General features: G+C 41.9%; 1 protein-coding gene across 1 annotated transcript; it reads right to left on the bottom strand.

Annotated features, from left to right (window-relative positions):
* Positions 1–1,454: 1,454 nt before the first annotated feature.
* TCEANC (transcription elongation factor A N-terminal and central domain containing) lies at positions 1,455–11,904 on the bottom strand. Its single transcript, XM_086934567.1, has 2 exons — positions 11,755–11,904; positions 1,455–2,632 (listed from the first exon to the last, which is right to left on the bottom strand). Exon 2 carries the CDS (start codon positions 2,624–2,626, stop codon positions 1,550–1,552), a length of 1,077 nt encoding a protein of 358 aa, XP_086790693.1. The 5' UTR covers positions 2,627–2,632; positions 11,755–11,904; the 3' UTR covers positions 1,455–1,549.
* Positions 11,905–18,996: the final 7,092 nt, after the last annotated feature.

Raw genomic sequence — 18,996 nt, forward strand, 5'->3', positions numbered from 1 at the left:
TCCCTGTGGCGGTCCATATGGGCCAAAGAAGAAACCAGGTTTACCCAGGAAGTAATTATGGATTGTATTAAACTGGACTGTCACTCAAAAATCCCCTGGCTAAAACACATTCAATCTTGGTATAAGATCCTTTTTGGCCAGGATATTTTTAAAGACTTATTAACAGAATCAATTTTAACAAAGCGCGATCTTAAATCCATTTATCTGGACCACGTAAAAGGGATTAGAATGGCGAAGTATGCCACACAAAGTACGTTCAAATTATACATGGAATACAATCTTAGCGCAGGTTTTTCCTCCTATCTCACATTTGTCAGTATCAATTCCCATCGCTTTGTTCTAGCCCGTTTTAGGCTGGGAATAGTTCACCATCTAGTGGCATTTCCCACTGTAAAAAAACCTGGAACATGCCTGTGCCCATGCGATGGGAAATCCAAACAGAGCACCTGCCATTTTTTACTCTTTTGTAATTTTTATACTGGTTTTAGGAAGTTTTACTTGAAACAATTATTTTTAAATTATAACATGTGCAATACAAGAGCCGCAATGCAACTGATGTTTTATTTGGGTTCCCCGGATGTGTGTTATCGTGTGGCCACCTATATCCTAAAATGCATGTGGCAAAGAAAATCTATAATAATATGACTTTTTTCCTACCCCCGTATATCCTCCTGTCCGTTATATTTCAAGAAGTATTTGGTCTTTTTCACTAGCGTTTTTGCACTAGCGTTTTTGCACATATCCCTGTTGCAAACTAACTGCTGCTATAACGTCTATAGTGATAAAATATTCTACTGCACTTTATATTTGATATGCCAATAGCACTTTATGTACAGTAGGTCCAAATTTGAGCACTTTACATCTGCACTTTTTTTTTTTTTGTACTTACCTATTGTATAATAATTGTTGCTATAGTGATCAAATTTAAATGTTACATTTTAAAGTGGAATTTGCCTTTTTGCACTAGTGTTTTTGCACTAGCGTTTTTGCACAGACATCTATTGTAAACAAGATTGCTGCTATAAAGTCTATATTGACAAAATAGTCCTTTGCACTTTATATTTATAGTTATTGACATGTTAATAGCAATAGCACTTTATGTATATAATAGGTTCTCTGAATTTTTGTACTTTACATCTGCATTTCTTTTACATTTATCAACTGTATAATATTTGCTGCTGGAATATATAGAGTGATTAATCCTAACTTAGCTCCCAAATGTGATACCCCTGTACTACAACTGAACCAAAACAAGACTGGTATGGATATTGTTGTTATTTTAAATGTTTTATTATTTAATTCACATAAATATGAATCTGAAACTGTATTTATGTGTTGCTATATGGTTGTACTCGTACAAACCAAATAAAGCATTTTGAATCTGAATCTGATTCCTAGCCAATCACATAGGATGTATTAAAATGGTGAAAAGTAAGAGCAATCTTCTTTGCATGTTTACAAACAATGGTAAAAACGTTTTTTTTAATTCTAAGAGGGCCAAATATGTATTCACTAATAAATGAAGTTGTGGTGAACTTTCTGAAACAGATTACAAACAAACCCACCCGTTATTGTACCATTTCTCTCCGCAAACATTACAAATCACAAACGTCATTAGGTCATCATCTGGTTTTCCATTCTGCACCCAACCAGGGAGAAAGAGTGTTCCTCTAGGGATCACTGTTACTGTGCAATTGAAGTTCTCACATCGCTGACATTTAATTTTATTTGTGGTGGTTCCCTCCACACCATGGGGAAGCTGGTGTTCCAGGACTGACAATTCTGTATATGAAGCCCTGAGTCTCCTTAACTCATCACTAGCCATTTCCAGGGCTGTCATTTTAACAAATTCTTTGGGGGTAAGAGCTCCTGAGAACAAGTGTTGCCTCAAGTGGGGGGTTTTGGGGTTCTTCAGGTTTGAGACTTTGCTCCTGATGCAGATTTTGTATTTTTTGTCATTGTTGGCATGTGCAGAGAAGACCTCCTCTTCAATTTTCTTTGCTAAGTTCCAAATCACCTCTTCTTCATTCACTTGTGATGGAATGGAATCAGCCAAAGCTCGGTAAAGCAACTCTGTGCATTTGGTCCTCAGAGCGGCCATATTGTGTTCCTTTTCCTGATGTGTTACAACATTTTTCACCAGTTCCAAATGACAACTAGGATTGTCCTCTTGACCAAGACTGAGATCGAGCTTCAGTGCACTGTATGCTTCCTGTTGTACGCTTTCTAATGGCAATGGATATGATGAGTGCAAGACTTTAATAGAACTGTGCTCCAAAGAGGCCTCTGTGGGCTCTTCTTCAAGCAGTTTAACGTTTTCTTTATCGCCCTTTTTCTTTCCTTGAGAAATGGTATTTTGCAAGTGCGTGGATCCATGGTAGATGCTTCTGTACAGCACTTTCCACTTCGATAACAAGAACTTTGCTTTTTTTTTCAAATTACGTGATGGGCAGGTCTTTAGGACTCCATACACAGCTGTAACCATGTCAGTCTCTTGCAAAAGTTCAACAGTCACATCAGCGATTTCCAGCTCAGCTAAATGGCATTTTATATCTTCATAATCCTTTTCAGTGAGGAGTTTCTGAATAAGATGGACTCTGGTTATGATCTCTTTCTTCACATTCATGCTGGGCTGTAAAAGAAAACAAGCATTTGCAATGCAATGGTCTCGGCATCATTAAAGGTAGAGCAATTGGCATTGCTCATGACATTTCTTTTTTTTCTTTAAATCATAAATAAATGGCATTGTCATTTACATTGCCAATACACACCACTCTGCACCTGCACTCACTGCTCTGCACACTCACTGCTCTGCACACTCACTGCTCTGCACACTCACTGCTCTGCACACTCACTACTCTGCACACTCACTACTCTGCACACTCACTACTCTGCACACTCACTACTCTGCACACTCACTACTCTGCACACTCACTACTCTGCACACTCACTACTCTGCACTCACCACACTCACTACTCTGCACACTCACTACTCTGCACACTCACTACTCTGCACACTCACTACTCTGCACACTCACTACTCTGCACACTCACTACTCTGCACACTCACTACTCTGCACACTCACTACTCTGCACACTCACTACTCTGCACACTCACTACTCTGCACTCACTACTCTGCACTCACTACTCTGCACTCACTACTCTGCACTCACTACTCTGCACTCACTACTCTGCACTCTGCACTCACTACTCTGCACTCTGCACTCACTACTCTGCACTCACTACTCTGCACTCTGCACTCACTACTCTGCACTCACTACTCTGCACTCACTACTCTGCACTCACTACTCTGCACTCACTACTCTGCACTCACTACTCTGCACTCTGCACTCACTACTCTGCACTCTGCACTCACTACTCTGCACTCACTACTCTGCACTCTGCACTCACTACTCTGCACTCACTACTCTGCACTCACTACTCTGCACTCACTACTCTGCACTCACTATTCTGCACTCACTACTCTGCACTCACTACTCTGCACTCGGCACTCACTACTCTGCACTCGGCACTCACTACTCTGCACTCTGCACTCACTACTCTGCACTCTGCACTCACTACTCTGCACTCACTACTCTGCACTCTGCACTCACTACTCTGCACTCTGCACTCACTACTCTGCACTCACTACTCTGCACTCACTACTCTGCACTCTGCACTCACTACTCTGCACTCTGCACTCACTACTCTGCACTCTGCACTCACTACTCTGCACTCACTACTCTGCACTCTGCACTCACTACTTTGCACTCTGCACTCACTACTCTGCACTCACTACTCTGCACTCACTACTCTGCACTCACTACTCTGCACTCACTACTCTGCACTCACTGCTCTGCACTCACTGCTCTGCACTCACTGCTCTGCACTCACTGCTCTGGTCTCACTGCTCTGGTCTCACTGCTCTGCACTCACTGCTCTGCACTCACTACTCTGCACTCACTACTCTGCATTACCACTCTGCACTCACTACTCAGCATTACCAGTTGGCTTAAGTTCACTTAAGTTATTAAAGATGAGCAAACAGGAAAGGAAATACCTAGGTACTTCTCATGGTGGCAGCGTGGTGGGGACGCTTGATCAGTTTATTCTTAGGGGACCTCTGTACCGAGCATCTGTTGTCTCTGGTCCAGTTATTAAATAGGAGATCTTCCCTAGGGACTATAGCTACAGCTCGCTCGCCAGCTCATCAAGATGTAATCATTATTATACCATCGACTAATATTGAGGTTGGCGTTGAAGTTCCATATCCCCTTGGAACACTAGAGGATTCCCCAAAATCGCCACTGACCCAAAGTAACATTACAGCCAGCGTCTCTACACGTGCATCTGCCACATCCCCAAATAAAAAAACCTCTACCAAATGATTAACTCTGGAACCGGCAGTAAAAAGGAAGCGGGGAGGAGGACCACAAAGGCCTTGTAGAGCCTTGTAGAGCAAAAGTGGCAAGGTCGAACAAAACCCGTGACAGTGTCTCACCCGAGGAGGGCAGTCCTATAATTAATGCCGATTTGGTTGATGGTGATACCAATTATGCAGCGGGAAATGGTATTAACTCGAACTGTGATTTAGAACAGTGGAAGACATTTGAGAGTATTTTAACTACCTTGCTATCTCCTATTACACAAAAACTAACCAAGATAGAGGAATGTTTGGACAATTACGAATCTCTGGTGAGGTCAAGGTTTGTTGTAAAAAGGGATAACATCTGCAATACACACACACTTGGATCGACAAGCTTTTATACCCAACGAGCTGCAAGCGAAACCTAACGTGGGGCGGGACTGAGAAAACGAAACCTATCGTGGGGCGGGACTTCCGTTTTGTGAAGCCCGCGCCCACGGAGTGCCTGGAGGAGCACCGAGGGAGAGCCCCGCGGTCGGAGGGCCTTTGACCGGTGAGCGGAGCGGAGGGGGGGGGGGGGGGGGGGGGGGGGGGAGAGAGAGAATGCCTGTATGTCTGCGTGTCCGGAGGGCCTTTGACCGGTGAGCGGAGCGGGGGGGGGGGGGGGGCCGGGGGAGAGAATGCCTGTATGTGTGTGTGTGCGCGACGGCGGAGGGGTGGGGGGCGGGGTGCGACGGCGGAGGGGAGGGGTGCGACAACGGAGGGGTGGGGGGGGATGCTCGGTGCACGTGTGTGTGTGTGTGTGTATGCATGCGACGCTGGGTTCGCTGTATGTGTGGGTGCGTGCGTGCATGAGCGCTCGTGTGTGTCTGTCGCTGTTTCTGCGCATGCGCGTGTGGTGTAACTGCTTCCCAGGAGACAGCAGCTGAGCGCGTTCGCGAGCGCGTGGCCAGCGGAAATCGCCTCCTTGAGGCAATGCGCGTGACCAAGGCTGTCTCCTGGGAAGCATCGTCCCTGACATAAGATCTCGGCGGAGACGCGCTTACGCGCGTCTTTTAGCCGAGACCTAAAAAATCATCTTTCAATGAGAACTATGCATTTGACTGCAGGGTCAAATCAATTCAAATAACTTTATTCGTTTTTTTAATACAAAGCCATAAAAGTTCATGATTAAAAGAAATAAAGAAATATGAGAAGAGAGAGTTCTCCCAGGTACTTTAAGGCCCAGAGGGGGGAGGTGAACCAAGCAAAAAAGACAAAGCCTCTATAGGGTCCTATATTTCTTTTAACATAGAGTATATCACAAAAAGTTAGTAGAAGTGATGCCAAAGAGAGAAACTTAGAAGTATTATTCAAACATACAGAGTTTATTTAGACTGTTTTTTCATTTTTAAAATTTTTTGAGAAACATTTGTGCAAAAATACATTTCATTGTCACTGTAGGAATCAACATTTTTACATATATATTTTAGTAGTAGTCCTTTGAATCAGAGTGCCCTCTAATAGTGATTGATCCTAATGATCAAGAAACAACAGACTCATACATCAGTCATACACTTTCTTAAGAGAAAAAGAAATATACTTAAACACATAGACATAAGAACAAAATGATACAAAACATTAGTCTAACACAGATGATAGCTCTAAGGTGTACTCAATGGAATACGTGTAAGAACCTAGATGGTATGGTTCTACTGGTTGTGATGTAGTTAACCAGATCGTATCCAGGACAGTGGATGTTGGGCCGACGTACGTTTCGGTGAATGTCACCTTCCTCAGGGCCAGGGACAACGAATAACAATTATGTAATAAATAGTCTTAAAAATACGAGGGCATAGTACATAGTTCTGAAAGACAGAGAGTACAAGAAATAAAGAATACATTAAAAATTCACATTATGATAACCCACCTTACACAACAGCAAGGATAAAACCGTTAGGGTCTTCAGTTCTCTTGTAACTGTTATTACACTTTACATAAACCTTAATCAGGGATTAATTTTATACAGACTAAAGGTCCAGGCATTTCCTATATTTCATTGAACACCTTAAAAAAACGATCACAAAAGGTATACAATCAGGTTTTAACAGTTGTAAATAAAAGAGGGCCGGGCGAACTTGAACAAAATTTAGCCTTTTTAAAAGAGGTTTAAGATAAAAAGCCCTGGGGAATTCATAGAATTTGCAAAAGAATACAAAGTGCAGCAGATCCTGTGGAGACAGATTGTCTCAGCCACAGGTTGCTAACACTGTCCCTTTGTGACATCCCCTCAGGACTGCTAAAAGTAGGTGGAACAAGTTGAATTGGAACTGGACTAATAAAAAACGCTCATATGACGTTACTGGCCAGAGCAGGTGTCTACACTAGGCACGGTTTTAAGCAGTATCTGGAGACGAGCATTGGGTTTGCACAGTTCCTTTTCCTCCCTATCCAATCTTTTCTGTGTAGCAAAGGACTGTTTAATGTACACAACTTCCTTCCTGGTGATTCCTGCCGGATTTAAAAACAGATCCGGACGTCCCTCCTTACTAAAACTTGTCTTAAGATATTTCATCCAGGGGTTTTTGGTCATGCAATCCAGGCTTAAAGCCTCTCTAAGAAGGCTATGGGTTAAACCGAGCCGTTTGTTAAGCCAGCATTGCAGCCAAAATAGGAGCGGCCGTAGGGGCAGTGAATCACTAATGAATGGCGTGCCAGTTTCTTCATGCACCGCCATATTTGGGGCCCCCTGTGGAACACACAAAAGCTGTTTTAAAAATGTATTTTCAGCCACTTGAAGAACCTCTAAACTACAGTATCCCCATAGCTCCCTACCATAGCTGGTTATTGCTATGCTCTTGGCACTGTATACTTTCAGCATAGCGGCCACCGGTCTGTTACCCATTCTTGCGGCAAAATCAAATAGTGCTGCGTTGGTCCTGGTAACTTCTCCCTTCTTTCTGGCCAGCAAGGTGTTCCAATTTAACCGATTATCAAAGAGAACACCTAAGTATGAAAAGGAGGTGCAAGTAGGTACCCTGTTCACATTTACCAGGAAGGGATGATGTTTTTTTGCTCCTTTCCCCACCTGCATTACATATGATTTTGTATTATTTATATGCAGGTCTCGACTATTCATGAACTCATGGAAGGCGTTTAATAGAGTCTGAAGCCCTTTCAGTGTGCGGGCCAGGAGGCCCGCATCGTCCGCGTACAGCAGGACGGGTAGTCCTCGCTGGCCCACATACGGGTAATCAGTCCCTGTCCCAACCAAGTGACTTGCAAGGCCATTAATGTAGAAGTTAAATAAGAAGGGGGCCAGGATGCACCCTTGCCTGACCCCCCGTCTAGTGTTAAAATTTCTCGTAACCTTAAGGTCCATAGAGTATCTAACATTTGCCTTTGTATCACTATGGAGATCCCTAAGGAAGTTCACTAGATGTTGATCCACCCCATCAGGACTGCAGGGTCATCAGTTCTGCATGCATCAGACTGGAATTCTACGTTTACGCCTACCTAATGGTAGAAGTAAAGAAGGATAAGCACAAAGTAAAAGTGGCTATAGGATAATATAAACTGAGAGTGCTGTGGTATGCAACTACATTTGTGCGTGGGGTGCACAGGCTTGGATCCTTCTTACACCCTTCCAAGGGGCATGCTCGGGTGGTGCACAGACTATACGATTCAGGCCCCATGTGAAAGACGGAGCACCCCTTTTTTACCCACCGGTGTACCTTTTGCACCAGCACAATCCTTATTACAGAAGGTGTCACACAAGTATCAGAGACCCCTTCTGTAATAGCAAAGATGTCCTATGGGTGCAAAAAGCGAGTACAAACATGCTTAATGTCCCAAGGACTTTGTATAATATGGCCCCAGGAATTCAATATTCCCGGATCAGAACATGTGCCTAAACCAGTCAGGAAAAAGGCCCATACTGCCTACAATAAATACATCAGAACCCAACAAACAACATGAATACAGTCATTGACAATTGAATAATACTTCCTCATGGAATGTTAATTGAGCTTGATAGCCCTTTGTCAAAGAAGAAACAAAGCTAAACCAACTGTTTGGTGCAAGTAGCGCCTAATCTGCTGATGATAAACTTAACCACGTGAGAGTGATACAAAGGTCTAGAGAAAGAGGTAGTGTGAGCATAAACACAGCCATCTCTCCTGATATCAAAATTAAGAGGCGAGCTTCCTTGGGGAATGTGGCATGACAACAGGGGGGAAACGTGGAGTGGTGCAGGTCTTCGTTGAAAAAGAAGAATGACAAAACCCAAGGAATGAAAAAGGGGTGCATACTAAGATGTTCATTTTTATTGTGGAAATGGTGTAAGTATCAGAAAAACCAAAGGTTTCCAGTTCGTCTTTTCAACTGGTCTAGGTTATAGCCACCAGAAAATTATTTTTTCCAAGAGACATGGTCAAAGTCTGCTGAGGGCATGGGTTAAAACGGTTAAGTCCCCCTGTGAAGAATAATTTTTCACCTATGTTCACAGACTACGAACTGGAAACTGACATTTGGTATATTCACAGACTAAAGAAAAGTCGATTAATGGATGTAGTTTTAGGATCCTGGAACGGTGCAGTATATTTTACAAGTGTCTTAGTGCATCCTAAAACATGGCCTCGACCAATACAAGGTTCCCACAAAGAGAAACAATCACTGACAAGGGCAGCAGGTTTGCATTTTTCAAATGTAAGTGCTCTTCAGTGACTTAAGAGTGTGTTAGTGTGAATATGTATGTGAAGAAGTGCAAATAAACTCAGTAGCTGGAGATAAAAAAGTGGCTGGTGGATGGACGATGAATGAATTGGTAAGTGCACAGGCAGGTAAATGGATAACTGGATGAGTGAATGCAAGGCATGACCTCCAAACAAGGATCATGAAGGTCCAACAAGGCCCTGAACTCCTGGTGGTCCGCCAACATTTCACTTTTATCTCCATGTATATGACATGAAAATACAAATATCCATGCATAGCTCGATGTCCGAGATGGCCTCCTACAGCAGCCAAAGTACTTACTCATTCTCTACAGACTACAGGTTTCAACACCACTCCCCCGTGTCACAGCAAGGAAGGAACACAGACAAGTACCGGCATGGAAGGAAGGAGTAGAGGCAGTACAGTGTAGGAACTTGAAAAAGTGTTGGCAGGAGGAAGATGCGGGAGCTGGACATGAAAAAGTAAATCTTGTTCTCAGACCGGACTCACATGCAGAGTAGGGTGCAGAGCTGGCAGTATAACATAATGTAGAGGTGCAGATAGTTGTGGGACGGGTAGAGTGCGTGAGAGCTAAACGTAGTCACTGAAGAAAAGTGGGATAAAGTGGAGTGGATGTTTAGTAGGCAAACATGGCACCAAAAAGGCAAAGGAGAAAACAGCACATCGTTGCTTAATAAGGAGATCAAACAAGCCCAGAATGCGCTCAGAGCATCAGCAGAACTGATCTGCCTGGTTGCAGAAAAGAGGGGCAGTTATCTGAACCTGTCGAACCTGAAATCCTTGACCCTGCTTCACACCAAGTTTCACTAATCACGGCGCTAGTCTATCCCATCAACCTCTCGCGAGCCCACGCAAAACCAGGGTCTGACTACAGGGATTCAAGGTGAAACAGGAAAAATGTAACTACAGATGGCAGTCTAGGAGGAGATAAGAGATGGGTGAGGGGCCAGGGAACGAAGACTTGAAAGGACAGGCCAGGGTTATCTAACTACTAGACTTCTAAAGGTAAAGCTTTTGCCTTTCTTTGAGACATACATGGACGAGATTGATCCCCCTTTTACAAAAGCTCTTTATATAATGTTTAGGTTGGGCGCCCTCCCAATAGCTACTTTTACTGCTAAATGGAAGAGCCCCTGGGGGTAGCAAATTTTGCCCAGCTTGTAGAGGAAGCGTTGAAACCGATGACCACCAACTGTTTTTTTGTCAAAATATTTCAAGCAGCATGAGCTATGGATTATACCCTTTGTCTCATTCTAGGAATGCACCAGTTTAGGGCTACTTTGAGAATATATACGTCAGATACCACCCCTTTTATTGTTTTTTCGATTGCTAAATACTTAGAGTGTATCTGGCCTACTCATTCTAAAATAATTTCTCATTCTGCCTTTATAGAGCAAGACAAGATCCAACCAATGGATCCACTAGAGCTTGGCCGAGCAGTGCCACGAAGGTGTTCAATTACAACACGTGAGGTGCACTAACTTCGTTTTCATTTGACCCCAAGGAAGGCCAGTGCCATGGGGGGTGGAGTTGTGGGAGGGGCTGGGGAGTACTTCATTGGAGCAAATAGCTCTTTTACAGACCTGGTCACCTTGCACCTCTGTTCCCCGATTGGGGCAGAGCCGAAGGGGAAGCAGTAATCCAAAGGGCATGACCGGCAGAGAGAGTAGAACTGTCGGTCCTTCCTGTCCACATCAGCGGAGAACACGTGGGCAAGGGGAAAGAGAGAGGCGGCTCCCGTCTATGCAGCAGAGGAGTGCAGAACTAGTAGTGAGCTGTCCAAGCCGCGCAGTATTGGGCTACCGTCGTGCATTACCTCCTCGCCACAGTAATTACTAATGAACTATACTGCGGCGAGGAAGACCAGGACTCGGAGTAATGAAGATTACCGGTAAGTAATCGGGGCAATACCTTTGTCCAGCGTCTGCAGGTGTCCCATGAGCAGAGACACTTGGTCGGTAAAAGGAAATAAAGTGCGCACCAGCAGAAGCTTACATAAATTTAAAAACTAAACAAACAAGTTGGAAAAATGAAACACAGTTAATCATTTGTTGCAAAGACAAATTAGAATCAGTTAAGGTCGTAGTTCAGCATAAGTATTGTAAATCAGAGGAAGTCTTTCTATCCAGTAACAAACTACAGCATGCAAAAAAATATATATAAATATCCCATTTCTGCTGATCAATGTTCTTATTACAAAAACAGATCATAAGAAGAAAAAGCCAAGCCTCGTTTTTTTCTTAGAAGCAATTATGATGTCACAGTTCAAATGAAATAAGTTATGCAATTGAGCAAATGCATCATTATTTTAGAGGTGACTTCTGACGTCACAAATCGACTGAAATAAGGAATTAGATACAGCTTTTAATACACGATTCGCAGACTCTAGCCCGTGTATTATATAATATGATTACTTTTATAGGAAACAAGTATGTTTTCACTGTTCTAAAGAAATATAACCCACAACGAAAAAAATTAGGCTGAGTTCCAGCACGTACAATATCAACTAAATCAACTTGTCCTGCATCAGGGGTAAGAAGTTCATCTACTAGTTTTATCCCCAATACCTTCTGATACTTCCAGTATTGCTATTTCCACTGTAAACATAGAACTACCGGGTCGTAGATACAAATAAATAGAGGAACAGAAAATCTAAATGAGTGCACCAGTTTACCTGTTAAGATATCTGTGTTAACTGTCACTCACGAGGCATGTAAATATCACCCGCATGCACAATAATAACACAGAAATCATGTCACAGGTCTTGAAAGCAGCTGGTTATCCGCCTTGCTGACGGCGGACCTACTTCTTTTAGCTACGGGAGTCCTTTCTTTATTCCAGTGAAGCTGCGCAGAGTGCCATCGAACATATGCGGATGGGAGATGGAGTCTTCCGTGAAGTTGAAATCTTTGGGTGTCATAAGCAAAACAAAGGAAGTCGACTACATTTCCCACAATCCAGTGCTTGATTGAAATTCATACAGATTTCCGGAAACATAGCCAATCGTAAACGAAGAAGTCAGCGGTGACGTTGATACAATTTTGACAAGAAGTAATGTATGTTCTTTTATCGGCGGAATCACAACTCTGGAGAAACGATTTTTATTCTTTGAATTGTCATTTGTGGACATTTCAAATCACGCTGCGCACGTGTAAATCTGGCCTCATGCCAATGGTGGTCTGTACGAAAAGAAAAGTAGAGCCGGCTAAAAAGGCCCTTTTTAGCAATGTGTAGTTTCGAACTAGAGCACTTACGTTATTAAAATAACACACAGATTAAAATTAAGTTGCGCTTGGACGCCATGGTCCAGCAAGGTGGAATTTAGAAGGTTTCATGGGAAGCAGGATGTAGCAACTGTACAATATATTTAGCAGTCCTGCCAAGCGTCACGCAACACGTGTGACGCCCACGCATTTCAGTGCGGTGATCCGCATCACCGCACTGAAATGAAATGTCACGCATTACCGTGACCTGCCAGGCGAGCCAACCGGCACCTGTCACTGTGCCCGTGAACCGTGGCTCTCTGCTGCTTGAGGTACCGCCTGTGTCCCAAACAGTATTACAGAAGACTGCGCCGCAGCTCTCTGAGAGCCGGCGCTACAAATGTATCGAGTTGCACCTCTGTCTGCCAGGAAAGCTGGGATCAAATCCGGATGTTCGGTACTCCCGCTTCACGTCCGGCCGCCAACAGGAAGTTTAGTAGGGTTGGCGCTCATCGTGGCACGCTGTGAAGTAAGATGAAGAGGCAAAAAGACCTTTAAACTATTAAGAAATAGTTTATTTAAGAAAAAGGCAGCATAGTACAGGAGCACAACTTGTCAGGATGAAGTCCAGCGATAAACTGACTTCAGTACAGTTAAAGCCTAACAGTGGTTAACTAACACGAGGGATGCACTTTTGAAGAGAAACATTCTCTTCAAAAGTGCGTGCCACATAACAGAACATCATGACAGATGAGAAGACATGAGCGCGCCGTAGCGTGCCATGTCACATTTGAATAAATACACTTACATGTACACTACATCTTCTCCCTATTTACATAAATAAAAACAATAAATAAAAAGAAAATAAAAGGAAAATAAAAGGCAGAATTAAGAAAGAAAATAATCTTTAAAACGGGCTGGAAGAGAACAATTCCTGTGACACCTGTCAGTGGAGACATAAGAAGAACTTGCATCAACTTGAGAGTTAACAGTAGTATCACATTGAGGTTCTTCAACATTAGGATCTACAATAGAATTTGAATTAGAATCTGAAATGCGAGTACAAGGAGAACTAACAAGAGAATGTTCATCAGAAGTGGTGCCTAAAGGGAAAAAAGAGCAAGAGGACGAATCATTTACATATTTACTAGTGGAGATTTTTCTTGCCTGTTCTGGAGTAAGTCTGACAATGACACGCTTACTCCACCACCCCTTTCGATCAAGAAATAGAGATCCCTTAGAAACTTTGAGAACCTGAGCAGGTAAAGAGAAGGTCGATAAACCCTTCTTAACCTTGCTATTAAACTTTACCATGACCCAGTCTCCAACATTGAAAGGTTGACTAGAAGAAAAAAAATTTGAATTAAAATTTTTCTCTTGAGTCAATTGTTTAGAAGCAACATTTACTTTATTTACTTATTATTTATTTATTTATTTATTGCCCCTTGGCTGGGGCAGCCACGCGCTATACAAATCACTATAACATTAACATTAACATAACTTTAACAATTTCCTTGTCATGGCAAGCTAAGCAAGAGTTGTCTTTAGCTTTCAAGTCTTTTATCCAAGATGGGCAAACATTCCCATTTGGATTTCTCTTCCTCAGAAGTCTGAAAGGGGAAATACCAGTGGTACTATGAGGGGTAACTAAATAAGACCACAATTTGCCCCTTAGAAATGTTTCTATATCCAAATTAGAGGACACGGCAGTCTGGATTCCTTCCTTGAAAAACTTATTCATTCTCTCTATCAGACCATTGGATGAAGGCGAATAAAGTGCTACTCTAAGGTGTTTAATATCATATGACTTTAAAAATTACTCAAAAGAAGAAGAACAAAAATGAGAGCCATTATCACTGACCAATTCTCTAGGAGAACCCTCAGAGAGAAAAATTCTACTCAAAAAATTAATAACAACAACAGAAGTGGGATTCTCAGAGAACTCAAAAACACACCACTTGGAATGGTAGTCAACCAATGAAATAATGTAGCGTTTATCACTAGGTAACACTTCCCAAGGACCAGAAAAGTCAATAGCCAGCTTTTGCCAAGCTTCTTCAGGAAAGGGAACTGTGTGCAAAGGTAAAAGGGGTGTCTTCCAATGCTTATCTGAAATCAAGCAAGTAGAACAAGAATCAATCCAGTTAGAGACATCCCTATCTAATCCAGGCCACCAAAAGTGTTCCTTCAACTTCCTCGAGGTGCCACCAATACCAAGGTGTCCTTGATGGGCAGAGTCAAAAAGTTTTTTGCGAATGCTTAAAGGTGGGACACATAAATCACCCCTAAAAATGACATCATTTACAATAGTAAGTTCTCCAGAAACTTGTGCAAAAACCTTCAATGAAGCAGGGAGTGAACAAATTTTTGGCCATCCAGAAACAATTAGATTTTTAACATTGACAAGAACTGAATCTTCAGAGCAACTCTGCAACCATTCAGCCTCTGATATGCAAAAAGGTGAAAGAACCAATTCTTCTATAGATGCTACAACGCATTCAACGTCATCAAAAGTATCATCTTCCGCATCATTTTTATCCAAACTTAATCTTGAAAGAGCATCAGCCCGTAAATTATTGCCACCAGAAATGTGTTTGATTGTGAAATTATACTCATGTAACTTAGATAAAATGCGAACCAGTCTAGAAGAAGCCTTGCCTGTTCCATTACCATTGGGAAGATGAAGCAAGGGCTTGTGATCACTGAGAAGCGTGAAATGTGATCCCCAGATAAACGTTTTAAACTTCTCAATTCCCCAGGAACAGGCAAGGGCCTCTCTTTCAATAGTACTATAATGAGACTCAGCCACATTTAGAGCCCTTGAGGCAAAACCTACAGTATTCTCCTTACAAGAGCTTCTTTGAGTAAGCATCGCACCTAAACCTCTTTGGCGTCAACAGCAATGGTGCATTCTAAACCTGGATTGAAAGAAGATAAAGCAGGTGCCTCTACAATAACCTTTTTCACAATGTCAAAAGCCTTGTTAGCTTCCTCAGACCAGGTGAATTTCACATCTTTTTTAAGTAAAGAGCGAAGAGGTTGAACAAACTGAGAATAATTTTGGATGAAGCGTGAATAGTACTCAGCAAGACCAAGGAATGACCTCAGAGCATCCTTGTCCTTTGGAATAGCAACATTAGAAATAGCTTTAGTCAAACAAATTTTCGGTTTGATACCATGTGCAGAAATACTGTGACCAAGATAGTCTAGTTCTTTTACCATAAATATGCATTTCTTAACACCCAAAGTTATTCCAACTTCTTGAAAGCGAGATAAAACTTTCCTTAAAACTCTAATATGTTCTGATTTATCTTTTGAATGTATCAGAACATCATCCTGATAAGCTTGTACATTTGGGATATCATGCAAAATTGTGTCCATAAATTTTTGGAAAACACTGGCGGCAGACGCCAAGCCAAAAGGAAGTCGAAGGTATTTGAATGCTCCAAAAGGAGTTATAAACGTGGTTAATTCAGAAGAGGACCTCGAGAGAGGGATCTGATGATACGCACTCTTGAGGTCCAAAAGTGTAAAAATTTTAGATTCTGAAATACCTGCCAATAACTCCTGAATTTTCGGCAATGGATGGCAATCCACAATAATGTTTTGGTTTAGAGAACGCAGGTCTGCACACAAACGAATAGAGGAATCTTTTTTTTTAACGACAACTATAGGACTGACCCATAAAGAAGAATTGGTAGGGACAATAATACCTTCTGAAACCAAATTGTCCAAAACTTTTTTAAGTTCATCCCTCACATTCAAGGGAATATTCCTTAGTTTATGGGAAACAGGAATGGCATTAGGTTCAAGTCTGATTAAATGCTCAAAATCTTTAATGTAGCCAACAGAATCTTTGAAAATTCAGATATTAAACTATGAATTTCCAGGTTTTCCTCATTAGCCACATTAAAAATTGACGTCTCATTGATCTGAACAGGTGAATCAGAACCAGGAACTAATTTCAATCCCATTCTAGCTAGGTCTTTCCACCCAACAATGAGTTTTCCATCAATTGCAACATAAACTTTCGTTGTAGTGGACCTACCCAAACATTCAATTTTTGTAACAAAATACCCTAACATATTAATATCCTTCCCATTGTAAGCTTTGGGAATGATGTCAAGAGGAAATAAAGTTACACTCTTACTCCAACATTCATTAAATAAAATATCAGAGATGATGGTAACGGGTGCTCCCGAATCTGCCATCATGTCTAATTTTACATTATCAACAATTACGCAGCAAATGGGATCTTTAACACGTGTAGTGTGGTGATCAACCTCAACTAAATCAATAGATAAAATTTTTCTTTCAGAAATAAATTGGTCAGAATTCACATCTTGAATTGAATTAATGTGAAGATCATCAAAGGGAGATTGTAAGGAGGACATGTCAACATTAGAAATATTTACATGAGGATCTTCAAGAGAAGACAGATTATTAATCCTAACTGTTTTCCTGTTTCTACAAACAATATTGAAGTGACCAGTTTTGCTACAAAAAGTACACTTTTTCCCCAATGCAGGACAGGTAGGACTGTTACTAAGATGACTTTTTGAGCCACATCTAAAACAATAAGAGTTAATTTTTTTTTGAAAAGGCTTAAATGAGGAATTCTTTTGAAGAACAGCGTTAATCTGGACATCTTTTTCATGTTGAAGTTTGTTTCCATCAGTGATGCATCTTGATGAGACAATTGACCTTTCAACGCTCTTAGCCATTTCTAAAACTTCATTTAAGGTGGGGTCACGACAACTCAAAATTCTTTCCTGTATTTTTTTGTGAAAACAATTGTAGACAAATTGGTCTCTGAGAACAGTGTCTAGATATGCCCCAAATTTACACTCTGCAGCCAAATTTCTTAAGACAGAGATGAAATCCTCAACAGACTCATCTTGATGTTGTTTCCTTCTCATGAAGTTGAAACGCTCCATCATGACGCTGGGCTGTTCAATGAATTTTTTATTTAACCTTAAGATTGCATCTGTAAAAACATTCCATCCATCTCCATTTCCTGGTGGAGGTTCAGAGACTGGAAGATTGTTGAAAATCTCCTTTCCAGCAGTTCCCAAATGACTATATAAAATAGCCAGCTTCCTTTTTACAGAGTACTCATCTGCTCCAATTGCCACTAAATAATTTTCAAAACCTTTGAACCATAATTTTCATGCCTCTTTAGGTTTACCAGGATTAGGTAAAAAATGATTCAAATAGACAATTTGCTGATTAGTGGCCATAATGGATAAAATAATAAAAGGATAGGAAGCTTTGTAAAATTCTGATAAAAAGTGTATAATAAAATTGTATTAGTCAATTGTCTTTTGTCTTATTAATCCAGAAGAGTTGAAATAAATACCTTTTTAATTGTGGATGCGCTCGCCGTCAAGAAACGAAGAAAACAGGCTCGAAAACACTCGTTAAAGTATCACCATGGAAACGAGTGAAACAAGGAAATCAAAATGGCCGCCTGAGCGTGAAGGAGCGTGGTGACGTTCTTATGATGACATCATGCGCGTCATGATTCACTCGACGAATCAACCGCTCCGATAAAAGAAACGGAAAAGCAAGGAAATCCAAATAAAAGCTCAGTGCAGCGCAGTACAATGACGAGGTTTCCAGTTTCCCAGCAAAAAGGTTTCAAGAATTAGAAAGAAATGAGGTGTTCCAGCGAAGCGCAACTTCTAATGAAGGTATTTCAGAGCCAAAGTGCACAAAAATAGTAAAATGCTGCCAAGATCGCCAAAGTAATCCTTGTCGCCAATATGTGAAGTAAGATGAAGAGGCAAAAAGACCTTTAAACTATTAAGAAATAGTTTATTTAAGAAAAAGGCAGCATAGTACAGGAGCACAACTTGTCAGGATGAAGTCCAGCGATAAACTGACTTCAGTACAGTTAAAGCCTAACAGTGGTTAACTAACACGAGGGATGCACTTTTGAAGAGAAACATTCTCTTCAAAAGTGCGTGCCACATAACAGAACATCATGACAGATGAGAAGACATGAGCGCGCCGTAGCGTGCCATGTCACATTTGAATAAATACACTTACATGTACACTACACACGCACAGGCAGCAGCAGGCCGGGCTGGCCGCAGGAGGGGGGTCCCGACCCGTCCGGCCCCATGGAGGCTGGCTGGTTTTGAGTAAATCTGGGCGCAGCGCTGCCTGCAGTGTTCACTCAGATAGATGTGTGGCTCAGCTTCAGTATATTTAAAAATCATTCACAATTGACCCCGGACTGTTCGGAGTTCGCCAGCGGAGACTTTTGTCATTGGACTCAGGTGGCGAGCGGCAAACATGAATTCCCGTGGCTCTCACGGCCTGAGATGCCGCAAGTTGAAGTAAGTGACTCACTGTACTTGCTTCAAGCATTGTGCGTTTGAATTAAAATTCTCTCATGAAAAATTTCATTTTTCAGCAGCGTAAGATAATCAGGCATTTCTACCTGCAGTCAGTAGCTGCTGCCGCCCGGCGGTCGTGTTAAATAGGAGACTGTGTTAGTAGCTCAGTAATCCCTGGCAGGACTACAGGCGAGGCTGCCGGGCGGCCGCAGGCTGTAACCAAAGTGAGACTGCATGTGCACGACGTGACATTGATCATGGCATGTAGTTAAACTTTACACGCAGTGTTCTGTTATGCAAGAAAGGTTTCATTTTACCACGACCAAACATAATTATGCAGCCCCAATAGTACGGAGACTGTCGTCTTTC

This window comes from Lissotriton vulgaris, chromosome 8, assembly GCF_964263255.1.
Source record: "Lissotriton vulgaris chromosome 8, aLisVul1.2, whole genome shotgun sequence".
Taxonomy (NCBI): domain Eukaryota; kingdom Metazoa; phylum Chordata; class Amphibia; order Caudata; family Salamandridae; genus Lissotriton; species Lissotriton vulgaris.